An 18,732-nucleotide genomic window follows, 5' to 3' on the forward strand; every position below is an offset into this window, starting at 1 on the left:
GTGGCCTCCACGGTACGCACTAGCCCTGTGTCTTGGTGGGTGTGCTATTTACCAACTGATAAGCCCGACTTAACACACTGGGGTGAAGCGCTGGCACCCAGAAATGAGTTAGGCTAGCTGGAAAATTTATAATGTCCAATAACAGACCATTTATAGGCTATGGGTATTACAAATTTACTCATTCGGGACAAATATTTCAGGTTCCGTATGGGATTCAACATCTATATCAGATTCTAGTATACTAATGTTCTTATAACTGGATTTTGTGCACTGGTTTAATGGAAACTGATACTAGGTCTACATGTTACCGATACTGTACAAGCAAGTTAGAGAAGGTGATACCAGTAGATCTGGTAGACTATTACATGAAGAAAATTCTTAGTAATACTAACAATAATAACAAGGAAAAGCTTAAGTCAACTTACACCCTTTGAAATGTTCCCTCCAGCATTGAGCTCCTTTTTAACACTGGCCAAGACAGTTTGAACTGATATGGTTGAAAAAGACAGTAAACCAACAAGAACAGAAAAATATCCTGTTCTTGAACTTGGACGAGATGATCCCACACCACGGACTAATTTATTTAAAGCATGTCTCAATTCTCCGCACAATTCGCCATTCTGGAAAAGAAATTTAAAACAATTGTAGTAAAGTAACACAAGCCAAACTGACACAATAACATAATTTTATTGGCGACAACACCTTTGCAAATAATGAATTACTGTACTGTGAATTTGAAATGAAAAATAATTAAAATGTCAAGAAAACAACTAGCACTGGATTATGCATAAACAAACTAACCTCTATTTCCTGCTTACGGTACAAATGCTTTAATATTACTAAGCTAGAAGCAATCCTCTCCTTTTCGGAGCCAGATCTCAGTTTGCTGAATGCATCTACCACGGAAGATTCCATTTCGTTGTGTTTATTAGGTAAATGTTTCATCGCCATGTGCTCGACATCTTCACCTGGCTCCATATTGGTCATAGATGCGAAGGTCTTTGGGTTGGTATTACCTGGCAAAACAAATCAATAACTCTCATATGTTTCATCGCTGCGTAAATAACTGTGAAATTAGTACTTGTCTGTTCAGTACAAAGTGTAGATTATTGCCACAGCTCGCAAATTAAGGCATTTAAATTTGTTTTCATCACGTTATTTTTCAAATTTTAAAGTAAATATCTACACTCCTATTAAGTATTCCGAGCACTGTCGTCGCATCCAACATGGCTTCGCGATTTGGTATTGATAATAGGCAAGTAAACAAAAAAATACGTCTATTTCAATTTATATGCCATTTGTTCTCCATTGAATTTAATATCTGTGCTTCTAGTTACTGGTAGTACACCCATTTCCTTACAATGTGTGATCTACTTATTAAATATGAGGTTAAGTATAATCTGGCAGCGGTTGGATCTTGAGCTTGCTAAGCCTACTTTCGACCACGGCGTTCACGTGGTGAACTTCTAGGGTGTCTGACGTTACGTAGAATAAGAGTTTATTTATTTAAATGACTTACATTATTTTATTTTCACAGGGATTTTGGTGGCGGTGGTGGAGGAGGTGGCGGGGGAAGACGAAGAAAACCCATTCCTGATGGAGGACCATATATTGCCTATGTTGGAAACATGCCAACCAAACTTATTCAATGTGATGTCGATAAGATATTTGAAAATTTCGAAGTAAGATCATTTTTAATAAGTGTTCTAAAATTATTAGTATACTATTTTATAGCATATAAGTTACTTGGTTTTGATCATAAGATTTGTGAACCCTTTAGGTATTCTTGCTTTAAAATATTATTTTACATTTGTTGTTTAAGAACCATTTACCTAGAATGTGACCTTTTCCTTCTTTATTTTTGTAAAAATTGCGCATTTGCCTCTGAGAGATCTGTGAATCTGCATTGTCATTGTGCAAGCATCTTTTCAACGAGCTGTTGCCTATTTCTAAGTTGTTGGCCAAAGAATACTATTGTCTGATATATATTGTTAAACTGATATCTTTCCATTGTTCTGCTGCATTCTACATATTTTCTATTATTAATCGTATGGAACAGTATGGCTATTTACAAGGTAATTTTATTATTAAATGAAAATGTGTACAAATGCATAATATAGAACGGGATAGTTTCAGTTAATGCAGAAGTTTGTTATGGAACTCACACATTTAGGCCCTTGGAACTTCCTACCTGATTTCGGTCATAGTATCATTCAGAGAATTCACATACACGTGCGGGTTCAGGATCATGGTGAGACTTTGTCTTCCGTATTTTGTGATGAAAACCGTGTACTACAAGGAAATTTGTGAAGTGGTGAGGCTCTTCATTTGTCCTGGTCCAATTCTCTTTACTATGGCCTCTATTGTGTAAAATCCACTCTTTCCATTTTCTCTCTTTTTCTTCCAACTGTCCTTAGGTCATAGAGCAAGTTTGTGTCAGGTCCTCAGATAGGAAGGACTCTTTGGCGAATCCATAGACTAGTCTTGACTGTGTGTATTTAGAGTCCCTGAGAATAGCCTTCAGGAAGCATGTGTTGTCATTTTTGAGGCAGAGGAGGTCTCGTGTGCTTGGTCTGTACCAAGTTATTTCTATTCCATAGGTGAGGCTAGGGATCATCTTGGCTTCAAATAAGGCCAAGCCAGATGCAAAAGAGTCTGTTTCTATCCCCAATGTCATTAATAGGGCCTAGCTGCAGCTGCTTTTTGCCTAGTGTGAATCTTAAAAGAAATTATTGTAGTCTGCAAGATTAAACCGCGATATCTCAAAATTATGGACTGATTTTCAAGGTAATGAGCAGATAATTGTGAAATATTCAGGTAATATGCACGTTTGTCTCTGAGCAGGTTAAAGGTTGATGTGCAGCAATTTTATCCATCCTATTGCTCTTGGTGAAGCATTTAGCATTCATTCAGGTACCTTCAAAACAACACCTGGGGCATTCTTCAATAATATAGGTCATCTTTTGTTGTGAAAATGCACTATCACATATTGGGGAGTTGCTTATTGTGAATTTCAGAGTTAATAATAATTACTGCCCGTTTGTACTGTGTGGCCTTAGTTTGGGCATGACCAGTCCTCAAATGGTTCAGTCGGCACCAAGTTCCTCTGGGTAACTCAAGTTCTGGTAAATGTATGGAGTCCTCAAGCTATTGGTGTTTGAAGTCTAGGATTCTCTTCCATATTCTACGCAGTAATGGATAAGGAATCGTATTTGAATGTCTCAGTCCTTAAGATAATGAAGGTAGATAGTACACTTTAAGCTGATGATCCATAAATATTTTTGACAGTTCATCAATGGTTATGAAACAAAAAATGCGTAGGGTTATATCTATGGTGCATCCAAAATGCCAAGTGTTTATATGTAGGTTACACTTTACTAGCTGGTTTGGATTTTTTATTAAGGTGAAAATGTTGTGAAACAATACTTCAGTAATGAAAGGAGTGATCCTTCCTTTATGCTTACCGGGGACCCACCAACCTGCCCCTAGAAGTAGGTATTCTTACATATAACTATAAAAGGGTTGAGAAAGGTCCACCTATTCAATACCATTAGCTTAATATGGCATTCGGCTCCATGGCTAAATGGTTAGCGTGCTGGCCTTTGGTCACAGGGGTCCCGGGTTCGATTGCCGGCAGGGTCAGGAATTTTAACCCTAATTGGTTAATTCCACTCGTACGGAGACTGGGTGTATTTGTCATCATTTCACCCTCATCACGACGTGCAGGTCGCCTACAGGCGTCAAATCAACACATCCCGGCACTAAAAGCCATAGGCTACGCCATTTCATTTCAGCTTAATATAGTGTCCTATATGATTGGTAAATCAGTTTCGATCCTACGTACATTGGGTCATCTTCAGCCATGATCTAATTGGAACCATGTGTTTACATACAACCAAACATTAAGAATACAATTTGGTATGTCTTAATTTAAAATCCAAGTCTAAACCATTGATGAAGTCGGCCTACACGTTTAAAATTGGAACTAAAATGACATTAAAACTGTTGTGGTTGGTGTTGAACTATGTCAGTGTCCTTATAATGACCAAGTGTTCTGGAGTCGATCTTGGAATTGGTGTTCATTATCTGTATAGCTGACCTATTTGATTTATAAATTGTCTTGTTGAATAGTAAGATAGGTAATGGTTTATATGTAGCTTGAAGGGGTATGGTATTGAATAGGTGGACCTTTCTCTACCCTTTGATAGTGATCAGTTGTCAGTAGGACCATAATTAAATTTATAACAAGTTCTTATATATAAGTTAAAAGGGGCAGGTTGTTTCATTTGAATTTTTTTTCTCTACATTTGCTAATTCGTGCAGTCATATATGGCAAACTTTCCTTAAAGATGCATATTATCTTGAAGTGAATGCAAGCGGGTATTAAACTTAGATCTCAGTTGAACTGATGATTGTTTACATAAAGGCGACTGAGTTCGCTATGCAGTTAGGGGTGTGCAGTCTTGAGCTTGCATTCGGGAGATAGTGGGTTTGAACCCCACTGTTGGCAGCCCTAAAGATGGTTTACCGTGGTTTCCCATTTTCACACCAGACAAATGCCAGGGCTGTACCTTAATTAAGGCCATGGCCGCTTCCTTCCCAATCCTAGGCCTTTCCTATCCCTTCGTCGTCATAAGACCTATCTGTGTCGGTGTTACGTAAAGCCACCAGCAATGCAATTTATTGTGTCTCGTGTTCGAAGGCTAGCACAGTATTAAACACAAATACTCATTTTATGATTTACAGGCCAAAGCCCTGCATTTATTGAATAATGACAAAGGACACACATACAACCACTAACATGTAAACACAGTTCCCCAGATTCATTGTACTTTTGACTACATGTAACTGTGAAGTAATTCGTCCTAAATTCTTCCACCGCCGGGCTGAGTGTGTCAGATGGTTGAGGCTCTGGCCTTTTGACCCCAACTTGGCAGGTTCGAACCTGGCTCAATCCGGTGGTATTTGAAGGTGCTCAAATACGTCGGCTTCATGTCAGTAGATATACTGGCACATAAAGGAACTCCTGCGGGACTAAATTCTGGCGCCTCGGCGTCTCCGAGAACCGTAAATTTAGTTAGTGAGACGTAAAGCAAATAACACTATTATTATTATTATTAAATTCTTCCACCAAGGGCTCTGCTCTTGTAACATATAAAGGCCAGCTGTGTTATGCACGTCTACTATCCACCACCAATTGTGCAAAGTCTCTTGTTTTTGGATATACTGTACATACATTGATAGTCATCTGCAGAGAAAAATAGATATATTCTCTTTGGTCTTGCAGCTATTTATTTTCAAGAAGATTCTGGCATGGTTTTTAAACTAGTACAGTGACGTCACGTCGTATGTCATGAGGCTTTTCTTGCATATTGATGGGTAGTAGAAGAAAGAAAGTATGAAAAAAATCAGAAAACAGATTTTTTGGGGGGGAGGAGTGATAGGTTCCAGTAGAAACCACTGTGGCCGCGGCGACTTGGCGCCCAGGATTTCTGCACCCCTGATGTAAGCTTGTATTTTGTTGTGATATTGACTTCAAATTGTACATTGTTCAGCTTTAGACTTGTTAATTGTTCGACTCTGTTGTGAAACATGCGGAACATGATTTCAAAGTCCTCTTAAAAACCTGGAGGCCCCTGTGAGGGCAGACAGTATAAAATAATGTCCTTTTATACCAGTGAAACGTATTGTCTGGTTTTTTTTGTTTTGTTTTGTTTTTAGCAGAAGTATGCCTTATGTTTAGTTAGTTTCGTTATAACAAAACTATAATTTGTACCGTACCTTTAATAATAAAAAATTCATATAACTCCATGGGAAGCATAAGTGCATTGTCTACCTTCTTCCCAGTCCTCTCTCCGATTACAAACGCACACATTCTACAGTCACCTCATTGATACAAGTTATGAGGCAAATTTTCACAGTTGTTAACCTTGATGTACCAAGCCCATCATGAAATGACAACATAGGTGCATTTTGTTTGTTTCTTCATCTTAAATTAAAACAGCTGGAAGGTAATATCTTGTTCCGAGCACACCAGAACTTGGTATTTTTTTTTACCTATGGCACAATTAATTGTGAATAAATCTTAGGCTAACAGATATTCTGCCCTGTACTCTTCGCTACATTCCCAGTGGACTCTTCCAAGTATTCTTGATGGCTTAATACTGTATTTTCCTTACGTCTGTAGTATTCGAGTTGTTAGCCGTGTTTATATGTTGATTTCAGTGTCAGGTAATTTCTGTCCATTGCACGTGCTGACATAAATTTATAGAGATGTTGAATTTTCTCATTTACTGTTCGCAAAGCAATAAATACTTGGTGATGAAAAATATCATGAAGTTATTAGTAGAAGTGACGAGTAGTACAGACTTTGAGTCGGACGTCTGTGCATCAAACAACAAGGTTTTCATGATGATAAGCTTTTGGCCTTTTGCCGTGTCAAGAAAGAAAAAGGTGAAATTCTTGACGGTTCACAGAGAACTTTGTTCCGCGTCTTCAGAATAAAATCTCTACTGTTCCCGAGGAAGACTTCTCCTATGATGAAAGTCTGAATTCAAGATTGCTTTACTGTTGGTCTATAGTAAATGGTACACTCATTAGTCACTGGATGGCTCACTGTTGGCATTGCAATTGGGAGCTGACGACACCATCTAACCAGGGGAGGCCACGATGTCTGTATCACCGATTTTGTTCAAACTTTGTAGGTTGGTAGTATTACATCATAAAAACACACTGGCAAAGTAATAGCGCACAACTCTCGAAATGTTTTTTAAGAAAGCTATTTTGAAATTGTCGAAAAAGGTTACGAGAGGTTTAGCATGCCAGGTACCGTCAAACGAGAGACTGTGGTGCGGTGGTCGCGTGGTTAAGGTTCTCCGCTTCAGTCATGAAGGTGGCAAGTTCGAGTCACGCTGCTACCAGGTTTTTACCCCCCCCCCCCCCCCGTCCCCTTTTTTTATTCGCCCTTTATAAGTTTCATGGTGCTCCGCCACATTATTTTGATTATTGCAAGCCACAATTGAATTAATTATTTAACAAAAACTGTCAAAATAATTGAAGTCACAATACAAGTGTTATTGTTACATATTTCCTTTATGGTTTGGATTGAAAAGGCAATTGTCAAGCTTTCAAAATACATGAAATAATGTTCCTAGTATCAAGATCAGTTTTAACAACATAAATTGTTCACCGTTAAAACAAAACAGTAACTGTTTATTTGTTGCTTGCTCTCCCGGGAACTTGTTTGCACTTTGCGTAGCTTCACATTCAAAAAAACTTTCGTCGAACATAATTCAACATGCATCCATGCCGATCGAACTTATGATGAGCACGTCTGGTTACATCGCACACAACCGTTACATGACACAACATGGTCAGACAGTGACTAACTGCTGTTCTCATTCGCAACACAGGAAAAAAGTGGATCAGGAAATGTTAGAAAAAAAGGCGATCAGGAAATGTTAGAAAAAAAGGCGAGTTGATACGAGTGTGAATTGAACTCGCCACCTTCATAACTGAAGCAGAGAACGTTAAACACTCAATCACCGCGCCACAGTCTCTCGCTTGATGGTTCCTGGCATGCTAATCCTCTTTTTTCAACATTTTCAAAATTGCCTTTTTTGAAAATTTTTGAGAGTTGTACGCTACTGCTTTGCTAGTGTTTTTTGTGGTGTAGTGCTACCAACCTACAAAGTTTGAACAAAATCGGTGATGCGGACATCGTGACCTCTCCTTGTAACCTCCAGTTAAGATGGTTTCTTGTTACACTGTATGTTCGTTGCAAGGTAACCGCAAGGTCATCAGGCGAATCAGGGCCAAACGTGGTAGAAGAAATAAATAGAAATATAAAATGCATTGAAGGAATTGTAGAATAGAATAGAATACAACAGAGCTGAAGAGTGGGAGGAAAGTGTGTAGAAAAAACAGAGGATAAGAAGAGTGAGTCGATTGGATAACAGATCTACACGTTTTGAAACTATGACACTTAACACACAGCCTGGAATGAACAGTCTGGTGATGAATCTATGAGTTTGGAAAACACCAAAACAAAATAACGGTAGTGAAAGGACAGGGAAGAGAACTACCTATGTAAATCCTTGATGGCTGGCAAGTACATATTAGTTAATTGATCGCCAGGGTCCCTGTTAAAATTATTAGGAGAGCTTGAACATCTTTAAACATGACATGATGAGCCGACGATAGGGCGTGCTCAGCTATTGCTGACTTGTCTAGCTGATCGAGACGGATATTCGTTGATGTTCCTTGATACGAATACCAATGGACCGGCATGTTTGATAAATGTATTCTTTGCCGCAAGTACATGGAATTTTGTACACTCCAGGGTGTAATAGTGGGGACAATTTGTCCTTGCTTTTACCTAAACTGTGAGCAGTTTTAGTGATGGTGCCAAACACAGTTTTTATTTTGTGCTTGCGCAAGGCCTTGGCTATTCGATCTGTGGTATTTTGAATGTAAGGCAGATAGGCAGTTCCCTTCACTCCTTTCTGTGAGCTTTGCTTAGTTGTCCCTCTGGGATGCAGGGCTCTGTAAATCTGTACATCGTTGTAACCATTTCCCTTGAATGTGACTGAGTGTGTCCCTCTCCTGGGATATTTGATGGCTCACAAATTCATGTCACGAGAATGCCCTGTTTTTGTGCTGGATGATGGGGAGAATATCGATTTGTATGGATAGGCTTATGATAGATGTCCTAAGGAGGCTTCCAGTTTCTTTCTTACAAGAACATGCAAGAAAAGACGGCTTCCGCCTGACTCCATCTCCATAGTGAATATAATTAAAAGATGATGCTAATTTAGGTAGAGCCTCCATGGCTGAGGCAGCAGCGTGCCGGCCTTTCACCGCTGGGATCCGTGGTTCAAATCTCAGTCGCTCCATGTGAGATTTTTGCTGGACAAAGCGGAGGCGGAACAGGTTTCTCTGCGGGTTCTCTGGTTTTACTTGTCATCAGTCTTTCCAGCAACACTCTCCAATATCATTGGTCACAGAGGTCCCAAGTTCGATTCCTGGCAGGGTCAGGAATTTTAACCATAATTGGTTAATTCCGCTGGCCCCGAGTCTGGGTGTATGTGTCGTGTCCGAGGATACATTCAGCTCACCAGGTGCAGGTCTTTTGATTTGACGCCAGTAGGCGACCTGCACGTTATGATGATGAAATGATGATTAAGACGACACATACCTCCAGTCCCAGGGGAATTAACCAATTATGGTTAAAATTCCCGACCCTGCCAGGAATTGAATCTGGGATTTCTCTGACCAAAGGCCAGCATGCTAACCATTTAGCCATGGAACTGGACAATTTTACTGGATTTAAAATCATATTTCCTACTGTTAAGTATGAATATTTGATATTGTAGGGGGCTACAATTGTATCTTCTTCCATCCTACCAAATTTCACAAAAATCTGTGATGGATAAAGTTCTATCAAATAAGTTATTTGGTTTAGAATTACCCTGTAATTTTAACATTATTATTATTATTATTATTATTATTATTATTATTATTATTATTATTATTATTATTATTATTACATGCACAAAGATATATAAAATAGTTATGTGTGCGCAGTGTGAAATTACCCATGAGCATCTATTTACTGAGCTTTGTAATGTTGAAATTCATCCTCTTTCTTTCCAGTTAAAAGGGATCAGGATGATCCGAGACAGAGAAACGGACAAGTTCAAAGGCTTCTGTTATGTTGAATTTGAAAATCAACAGAATTTAGAAAGAGCCCTTGAGATGGATGGAAGGATTAGTGTTGAAGGACAGCTTATAAGAATTGATATTGCTGAAGATAAACGGAACGAACGAGGTGGTTTCGACAGGGGGCGGGGTCGAGGTGAGTAGTTACTGATACTGTAGCCTATTTCTTTATCTTACTTGAAGTACTGTTGCCGTGTTTAAGAATCTTTTTTAATATATATATATATATATATCTGACTGTGTAGAACTCAGGTGTGTATATTTGTGTGTGTGTCTTCAAATCCAAATCAGAATTGTAGATCATTCTGGCTACAGAAAATTAGGGAAACCTGTCATCGATTTGTTCTGTCTTAATGATGTATTTTTTGGCTAAGGTTGAGGAAGGAGTAGCAGTGGCCCATGTATTGGTCATCATCTTGTCTTTTTAAAGGTGTTCAAATAAGTTAGCCTCGTGAAGGGAGATTTACTGGCACATAAAAGAACTCCTGCAGACAAAATTCCAGCACCTCGCTGTTTCCATAAACTGTCAAAGTAGTTAGTGGGACGTTAAAATAATAACATGCCGTGCATAGGTTCTTGGAATCAAATTCTAGTACTGAACCGAACGTCAGCATTCCAGAAGCATTTTCAGTCTGTTTTATAAGGGAACATGATATAATGAATCAGTCCTTTTCAGGACCAAAGCTAACTATAGTCTCGATTAACATTGAAGGATTCGCCTATAGTAAGGCATATCTCTTATCTGTTCTGTCTTGAGCATGAGTGTGATGTGCTCTGTACCCAGGAACCTCACAGAAGTAAACAGCAGAGATTACCAGCAATTCCAGGAATGATACTAGTTGCTGAAAGATGTCATGAGCAATATAGACATACAAGTGTCATCGCATGTATCACAGTCTTGGCCCCTGAGAAGGTAACAGATACCAACAGTGTAGTTATCAACATGAACAGTATCTTCAGTATATAAAACACCCAATTCTCCCTTCTACTTTTTGAGAGGACTAGATGTATGGACAAAAAAAATTACTCATTTTATAGTTTGAGATTTTAGTGACCACAGTAAATCATAGATTAAAAGGAATTGTAGAATCTTTGTTGGAAGAAGTAGAATATGGCTTTAGACCTGGAAGAACAACTACAGACCGTGTCTTTGCTGTTAGAATGTTAAGGGAAAAGCACTGGGAGAAAGGTAAACCACTTCTTCTGTTATTCTTAGACATCGAAAAGGCTTATGATAGCATACCAAGGGAACGTATCTGGGAATGCCTAAAAGAGCTGGGAGTTCTTGACAGCCTTGTTGCAAAAGTGAAGATGCTGCATGATAAAACTAGAAGTTGTGTGCAAGAGGGTTATGGGCTGTCCAAATGGTTTGAAACAAATAGAGGAGTACAGTAAGGCAGTTCTTTGTCACCCCCTCCTATTTCTCACTTTGATGGATGCCATAATAAAACCAGTATAAAGGAAGGAGCAGCAGGACTTGCAAGCTTTCATCTTTGCAGATGACGTGGTGATCTGAAGTGAAACCGAAAATGATGTGGAGGAAAGGATGAAGAAATGGAGTCAAGAGTTTGAGATTTTATTTAAACCTCATGGAGCCAGGCGGTAGTTCGAGCACCCGCCCTTTAAATTGCCAATGCCGATCAGGTCGGCCTTTAAAAATCCAGTCGGAATTTGCTGGAGCAGATTACATCAGCCGGCTTAAAATTCTGTGTTATACATAATTTTGTGACAACCTATAGCGACGTGCATACTTTTGTGACAGCGTGTAGTAAAGGGGCTACAAGTTATTGTGTGCCTGACCATGCTTTGGCAGTTTTAAGAGGGTGTTCTAGCATTCGCACGAGTCGTTTCCTGTGTTTAGAAATACCGCTAACAGGTCAGTAAGAGATTGCTCCTTGCAGTGAGTGGATTTACGACAGCATAATGGCAATTGGTTCGGGTGATATTTTTGCAGCAGGTATTGATGATGATAAATTAATGCAGTATTTGAAACCGTGCGAAGTTAACGCAGATGATTTATCGGATAGTGATAGTGAATTTAGTTCAGAGAGTAGCGACGAAATTATACTGGACAAGCCCCTGGAATCACCGCAGTTAAAGAAGAGACGTTTATTTGTTTCTAACGGCACTAAAGCTACTGTGAATATGGTGTTAGATGAAACTAGTGATGATGATGATGATGATGATAATGATGATAATGCCTCTGGAGAAGATTTTTCCTCAATCTTCTGTCTCCTTTGTGGAACTTCCTGGACCTATACATGCCCCAACTGTCTGATTCTTCGCCCATATCATACTTCAATTTATTGTTCACTTTCTCCCTCCTAAACCTTATAGCCCTCTATCATTACATTAATGTCAGTCCCCACGGACCAAATTTAACGCGCCTGCCTCTCACTTGGAGGTCATGGGTTCGATTCCCGGCCAGGTCAAGGATTTTTACCTAGGCCTGAGGGTTGGTTCGAGGTCCACTCAACCTAAGTGGCCATAAGTGCTTGCAATTGAGGAGATATCTGAGAGTGAGGGTGAGAGGGCGACCCCGGTCTAGAAAATCAAGAATAATGACCGAGAGGATTTGTCTCACTGACCATGCGTTACCTCGTAAACTGAGCAGCGGTTGCTTGGTAGGCCAAAGCCCATCAGGGCTTTAGCGCCATAGATTTTTAATTACGTATATTCTGTTGTATTGTAAAATGTCTTTTTTGAAATAGATACTGGAACCGAAAACGAGAACAGGATTTTCCTGAAAACAAAAACTATAATATCAGATATTACTTTTTAATTATTCAGAATTATTTTTTTATACTATGTAGACCTCCCGTAGAAAATTTGTCAGTATTTGCCATACATCGATACATATACAAGAATTTCATCGGTGAGTAAAACTGTCTTGTTTTTACTAGTGACATATGTTTGAACTTTCATTTTTAATGTTTTTATTTTTCTCATTGAAAGTAATTATTTTACAGAATTATATGTAAAAATACATTGTATATCATTACATATATACTTTTGTATCGTAAATTATATTTTCAAATCCGATATTGAGAGAGAAACTGCGAAAATGTATTTCTCTTTCTAAAATTAAACATTATCGACAACTAAAGTATCAAAAATAAAACGGTTTTTTATTCATTATATCACTCAAAATCAATTGTTTATGTTATGTCTATGTAGTCGACATGTAGAAAATTTCTTGCCGGTATTTGCCATACACTGATAGATGTACAGGAATTTTAAAATACAGCCTGGCACTTTACAGTAGAGTGGGGGCGGAGTTCTGGCCTCTTCTAGCTGATGGTGAGCGGCCAACCATATCGGCTCCGGGCTCCAAGAGGGTTAAATATCAACAAGACTAAGACAGTTACAAAGGGGAGATAACAAACCACAAATCAGAATAAATGACACCAAACCGGACAGTGTTCCAACGTTTAAGTATTAGGGTAGTATCAAAAGACAACCTTGCAAAATATGAGGTGGACAGTCAAATTAGCAAATAAACTCAATTTTACCACCAAATAAGACAAATGCTGTGGGATAAACAAGTACTATTGAAAGCTAAGATGACATTACATAAATCCTATTATACACCCATCCTCATGTGTATTCTGGAAACTACCACGTTAATGAAACAAGACTACTCAAACCTCCAAGCTGCAGAAATTAAGTTCCTATGCACTTTATAATACTGAAGACTAGAAAGGACAACAGTGTTCTCCCTAGAAAATTTTGTCAGCCGGGTGTCAGGAATGAGTAGCCAGGCAGGAAATAGGGCGTAAAAAGTGGACATGATAAAATTTCAGTTTATTCCCCTCAGGGCATTAACAATATCAGACAGGTAAACATTAACTGCAAAATTGAACTATTTTAGTGTTATCACAAACAAAACTTAAGAGAGTATCTTGAACTTCTAGGGTGGTGTGCACCATCTAGGGGTAAATTACTTGGGAAGTAGCGTTTACTAATCAAGTCTATACTACAGAAGTAAATTACTACGGAAGTTATTTACTCCGGAAATAACGTTGGGTACTCTTTCAGTTACTACTATAGAAGTAGCGTTTGTTACTTGCTAAGTGTAGTTGTGTTTGCGTGTTTTCTCTAAAGAAATCTAAGTAGATAAGGTTATGTGTGATAGGAAACGGGGGAAAACCGTAAGGGAAAAAGATAAATGCTTGTTAGTAGAGATAATAAAGATCTATTCTTAAGATATAGAGTGTAAGAAATACAACATAAAGATGCTGGATAAGAAAGGAAATTCATGGAAAGCCGTGACAGAAGAATTCAATGCTTCGAGTGATGGAAAACACAGTGAAGAGCAAGATAAAATTCTGTGGAAGGACTTAAAAGCGAAGGCTTAAAAAAAAGGGGGGGGGGGCAGAAAGTCATGGTCACGCGGGGAAAAATTAAAACTGATGGTGGTTTCTTCATACAGATCACCTAGATCCACTGCGAAATTGTTTCCCATTTTCACACCAGGCAAATGCTGGGTCTGTACCTTAGTTAAGGCCACGGCCACTTCCTTCCCGCTCCTAGGCCTTTCTTACCCTATCATCGCCGTAAGATCTATCTGTGTGGGTGCGAAGGTAAGCAATTTGTTAAAACCTTCAGATTTCTGAAAAGTTCACCGTTGTCACTAGGAGGACCAAAAAATGGGAATATGCTTGCAGTCAATTGCATCCACGATGTGTGGGAACCTGCCAACGTGAAGAATTTTATTTTCCGAACAATCATCATCATTTGCAGGCGTACCTCCCTCTTAACCTACTAGTGCTTTAACCACGCGATTATTGGAGGATACAACAAAATTAAGACAGGAATTCAGCTGTATGTGATCTCAGAGTAGATTTAGAAGGAAAGTAAAGGATTCCTTCCTTAGACCAGGCGTTCCTTAAACACTCCATGCATGCACATCATACTGCTCTCGCCTTTCACGCACTGTACGCATTACCGGTATTACATTTCCCATAGTTTTCTGTGTCTAGATCGTCAATATAATCTAAGTGATCCATAAATGCATTTGAAACTTCTTCCTCTTGTATATGACATGATATTATCATTAGTCAACAGGTCTAAACCTAGATTACTCCATGCACGACGTGAGAGTAAATTCTAACCTATACTCGTGTGTTATTTATCTTTTTAGTAATATGCTACAAGATGGTGCTCTTCAACATTTTACTCTTGTAGTAATTTAGTCCAGGAGTATCTGAAAGGACTAAAATACTTCGGAAGTAATTTACTCATGTATGGAAATAGCCGAATGCTGACTTCAAGGTTTTCGGAGACACCAAGGTGCCAGAATTTCGACCCGCAGGAGTTTTTTTACATGCCAGTGAATGTACAGACACAGCACTGTCATATCTGAGCACCTTCAAATACTGCCAGGATTGAACCTGCCAATCATAATTAGCCTTGTTTTTTCAATGATTCAACACTTGATGAGTTCAGGATTGAAGAAGTCTGAGAGAAGGTGAGTATGGGAGACTCTCTACTACAGAGGATCCAGAAAGCAAGAATGAAGCGGTTTGGCCATGTAAGAAGGATGTGTGCAAGCAGGACTGTAAGAAGAGAATATGAGAGAGAAGTAAAAAGAACAAACACCCAGGCAACCGGAGATGGTCAGTGATGATTATTACTAGCCACAGTAATAATGGCGATACCTTAATGACGACGAAAATGGTGAAGCTGTCATAACTTGGGCTGGCTCATATTAGTTGTGTCTTGTGCATAACCCAAAACTGCCTTCGTTCTGCAACAGAGGAAGATGGCAACATGGTTACAACACTGACTTACGTTTTGTCGTTTCCTTTCAAAGCGAGTTTGAGTTGTGGGAATAGGAAGAAGTCCGGAAGATTGAGATCTGGCGAGTATGGGGGATGTTCTAGTTGCACCACCCCCTTTTTTGCAATGAACTGTTCGACGATATTGGCTTGTGTGGGCAAGCGTTGTCATGGACAAAAAACCCTGAACCTCGTCGTGCGTACTGGGGTTGTACCCTGCATAGACGTTTCATGAAACAGGTAAAAATTTCATTGTACCGTGCAGCATTCAACGTCATTCCCTCAGGTAGAAATTCCTTGTGGATAATGCCTTGACTATGGAAAAAGGTGGTGAGCATCGTTTTGATGCGTGACTTTTCGGCTGTGACGTTTTTCTGATGAGGGGATCCAGGAGAACGCCATTCCATGCTTTGCCATTTCGTTTCAGGGTCGTACCATAGACACAAGGTTTCATCCTCAGTGACAATACAGTTCAAGAAATTTGGTGTTGCATCTGCCGTTTTGACAAAATCCAGTGAAGCCTCCAAACGTGCCTGCTTCTGATCGTCAGTCAGGTGATGTGGCACAAGAAGTGAACACGTTTTCCTCTTCCCTAACTGCTGGGTAACGATTTGTCGCACGGATTCATGGTTATTCTGTAGTTCATGCGCACACTTAATCGCCGATCGTTTGTGATTAACGTCCTTGCTTTCTCAGGGTTTTTGTCACTGACGGTGGTCGTCGGTCTTCCGCTACGGGGGTTGTCAGAAATACTTCCCCGGCCTCCTTGAAAATGGGTGAATCACTCGTACACACATTTTAAGAACAGTGCTTGATCTTCATAAACACGTACCAGCATCGCATGCGTTTCTTTCGGTGTCTTGCCAAGCTTAAAACAAAACTGTACATGGTCGTTCATGTTCCTTTTCGCAGTCAGAACCAACGCACTAAACACGCACTGTGCCAGACAGGTCTTACACGGCACACACACGATGCTCAACGGAACGTTGGGAGCAGATGGTCAAAACCTGCTGCTATGCTGGTGCAGCATTGTGTGTCGCCAGTGTTGCCGGATCAACCGTTCTGACTTCATTCACCGAACTTTATTGTCACAGCTTGTATTACCTCCCGTACATGTTTTGTGAGTTCAGCTGTTCCCGTCCTCAGTGATACAAAACATCCTTGGACTTGCTATTATAATCAATGACTTATACTCTACATTGTACAATTTAAATATCCCTAGGGTCATTAAAGTCTAGTATTACGTAACCTGCAGCATAGCGTCCAAGCATTCTCCTTCTAAGGTCAACAGAAGCAAGTACTGGAGTAAGGACATGTTTGTTTTGGTTTGGACAAGTGAAATTTTGTTAAAATTTGACAAATTTTGAATATCAGCTAAAACTGGAGCAAGAAGTATGTAACAGCATTTTCACTAGTCATCTGGGTTGACATCATTTTCGTAAAAATATCACTAAAGTTGTTATGATGTTTGTTGACGATTATGGCTCGCATGGTCGCGCGTGATTAATAGGAAAAATTCTGGTTTTATATGAAAGATTTTACAACCTTAGCAGTAAGTCGATTGACAATTTTGGAATAAAGTATACGAATAAAACATTTGAATTAGAGATTAAGGAATTTAAATATAATGTTTTTCTTTTTAGGTGTAAAATAAGAAACAGGATTTAAGGAAAGGAGAAGTTTTTCAAGAATAGAGCAGACAGCCTTTCAAAATGTTAGCATTGTGGTGACTGATTTACAGGTTTTTATTCATTTTTGTGAATTTTAATTTTGTAAGGTTCTTTTCTTTTTTACTAAATGACATAGTAGGGATAAATGATTGAACAGTTTAGACACAGGAAAGGGATGTTTCAACATTTTAAAAAATATACAAATGTATCAGTGACCTGAAGATAGAGCAAATTTGGAAAATGAAAATAAGATAATATTAATTCTAGGGATGTTTAAATTATACAGTGAAGAGCATAGGGTAGAATTAAGACATGGATTATAATAACAAGTCCAAGGATTTTTGTCGGCCTCTGGATCCCAAGATAGCGGGTTCAAACCCGGCAGAGGTAGTCGGATTTTTGAAGGGCGGAGAAAAGTCCATTCGATACTCCATGTCGTACGATGTTGGCATGTAAAAGATCTCTGGTGACACATTTGGTGTTTACCCGACAAAATTCATTAAATCTCAGCCATAGACGCCCAAGAGAGATCCGGTTTACTCTGTCTGCCATCTAGTGGGCGTAGAGTAAAACGGAACGTCGAAATTGACGAGCAGACAGCCAGATGGCGTCAAATCGAAATGTCTGCACACGGTAGCTGAGGCCATACGATTATTATTATTATTTTACCGCCGAGGAAGGGAACAGTTGAACTTTCGAAACATGTACAAGAGGTAATGTAATAAAATGCGAAATACTGATAAGGCGGAAAGTGTTTTCATAGATTGAATGTAAGTCAATACAGACCAAATTGAACCATCACGGTTCAAATAATCGATTTTTAACAACAGTGTTGTTGGCATGTTCTTTGACACGTTGTATTACTGTTACCCCAGGCAAACTACTATATTTTTAAACACTAGTTTCACAGAATTTCTTAGGCTTCTAAGAGACACTTCAGAACTCATTGTCCGAGAAGGCTTTCGATATTTTAAAGCAAATTTTTCTACAATTATATAGGAATGGAACAAACAAGTGCCAAATCAAGTCGCAGGCGGAATAACAAAGGGACACACATAACAGGACGAAGACTATGGCAGGTCAGTGTGGGAGAGTGAGCAGCAGAAATAGGAGACGATGGCGACAAACGTGGAAACACAAAAGGACAGGGGAATCTCCATGTCTTCATACACTGCCATCTTTAAATAGCTATTTTGTTTTTCCTATTATATAGTTCATTTCTTATTCCTCTCTCTGACTTGATTTTTCAGCAATTACTTTCCTTTGATGTATACGTCACCTTCTCTATCTTCTTTTCTCATCACTCCCATTCTTGAAGTTCACAAACTCCCATTCTTCTTATTTCCTCATTCCATATTCTATCTCATCTTGTCTTTCCCTTTACACTCATAAAAAATCTCATTTTGCCTGTTTGGATCTTATTTTGTTTGGTTCCAATCATCGTTGGCACTATACTCCGCACGGCTTTACTTCTAAATTGATGTTTTGGCCGATGTTGGTTCTCTCTGGTGGTTATGCACTGAAACATAGCCATCCAGAGAATCCCAAGATGCCATTCATAT

General features: G+C 39.1%; 2 protein-coding genes across 4 annotated transcripts in view; one reads left to right on the forward strand and one right to left on the reverse strand.

Moving 5' to 3' along the window:
• Mybbp1A (MYB binding protein 1a) overlaps positions 1-987 on the reverse strand; it is a 114,114-nt gene extending 113,127 nt beyond the window's left edge. The window contains exons 1-2 of the mRNA XM_067159573.2: positions 802-987; positions 426-620 (exon numbers count right to left, since the gene is read on the reverse strand). Coding sequence (XP_067015674.2) covers positions 426-620; positions 802-987 — 381 coding nt within the window. The remainder of the gene's footprint in view (positions 1-425; positions 621-801) is intronic.
• Positions 988-1,027: 40 nt separating this feature from the next.
• LOC136886368 (eukaryotic translation initiation factor 4H) overlaps positions 1,028-18,732 on the forward strand; it is a 170,575-nt gene continuing 152,870 nt past the window's right edge. For all 3 annotated transcript variants that reach the window (XR_010861780.2, XM_067159110.2, XM_067159111.2), the window contains exons 1-3: positions 1,028-1,255; positions 1,538-1,682; positions 9,655-9,856. Coding sequence is in view for 2 of the 3 variants with exons in the window: in XM_067159110.2 (XP_067015211.1) it covers positions 1,227-1,255; positions 1,538-1,682; positions 9,655-9,856 (376 nt within the window). In the remaining variant the exon portion in view is untranslated. The remainder of the gene's footprint in view (positions 1,256-1,537; positions 1,683-9,654; positions 9,857-18,732) is intronic.

This window comes from Anabrus simplex, chromosome X, assembly GCF_040414725.1.
Source record: "Anabrus simplex isolate iqAnaSimp1 chromosome X, ASM4041472v1, whole genome shotgun sequence".
NCBI lineage: Eukaryota > Metazoa > Arthropoda > Insecta > Orthoptera > Tettigoniidae > Anabrus > Anabrus simplex.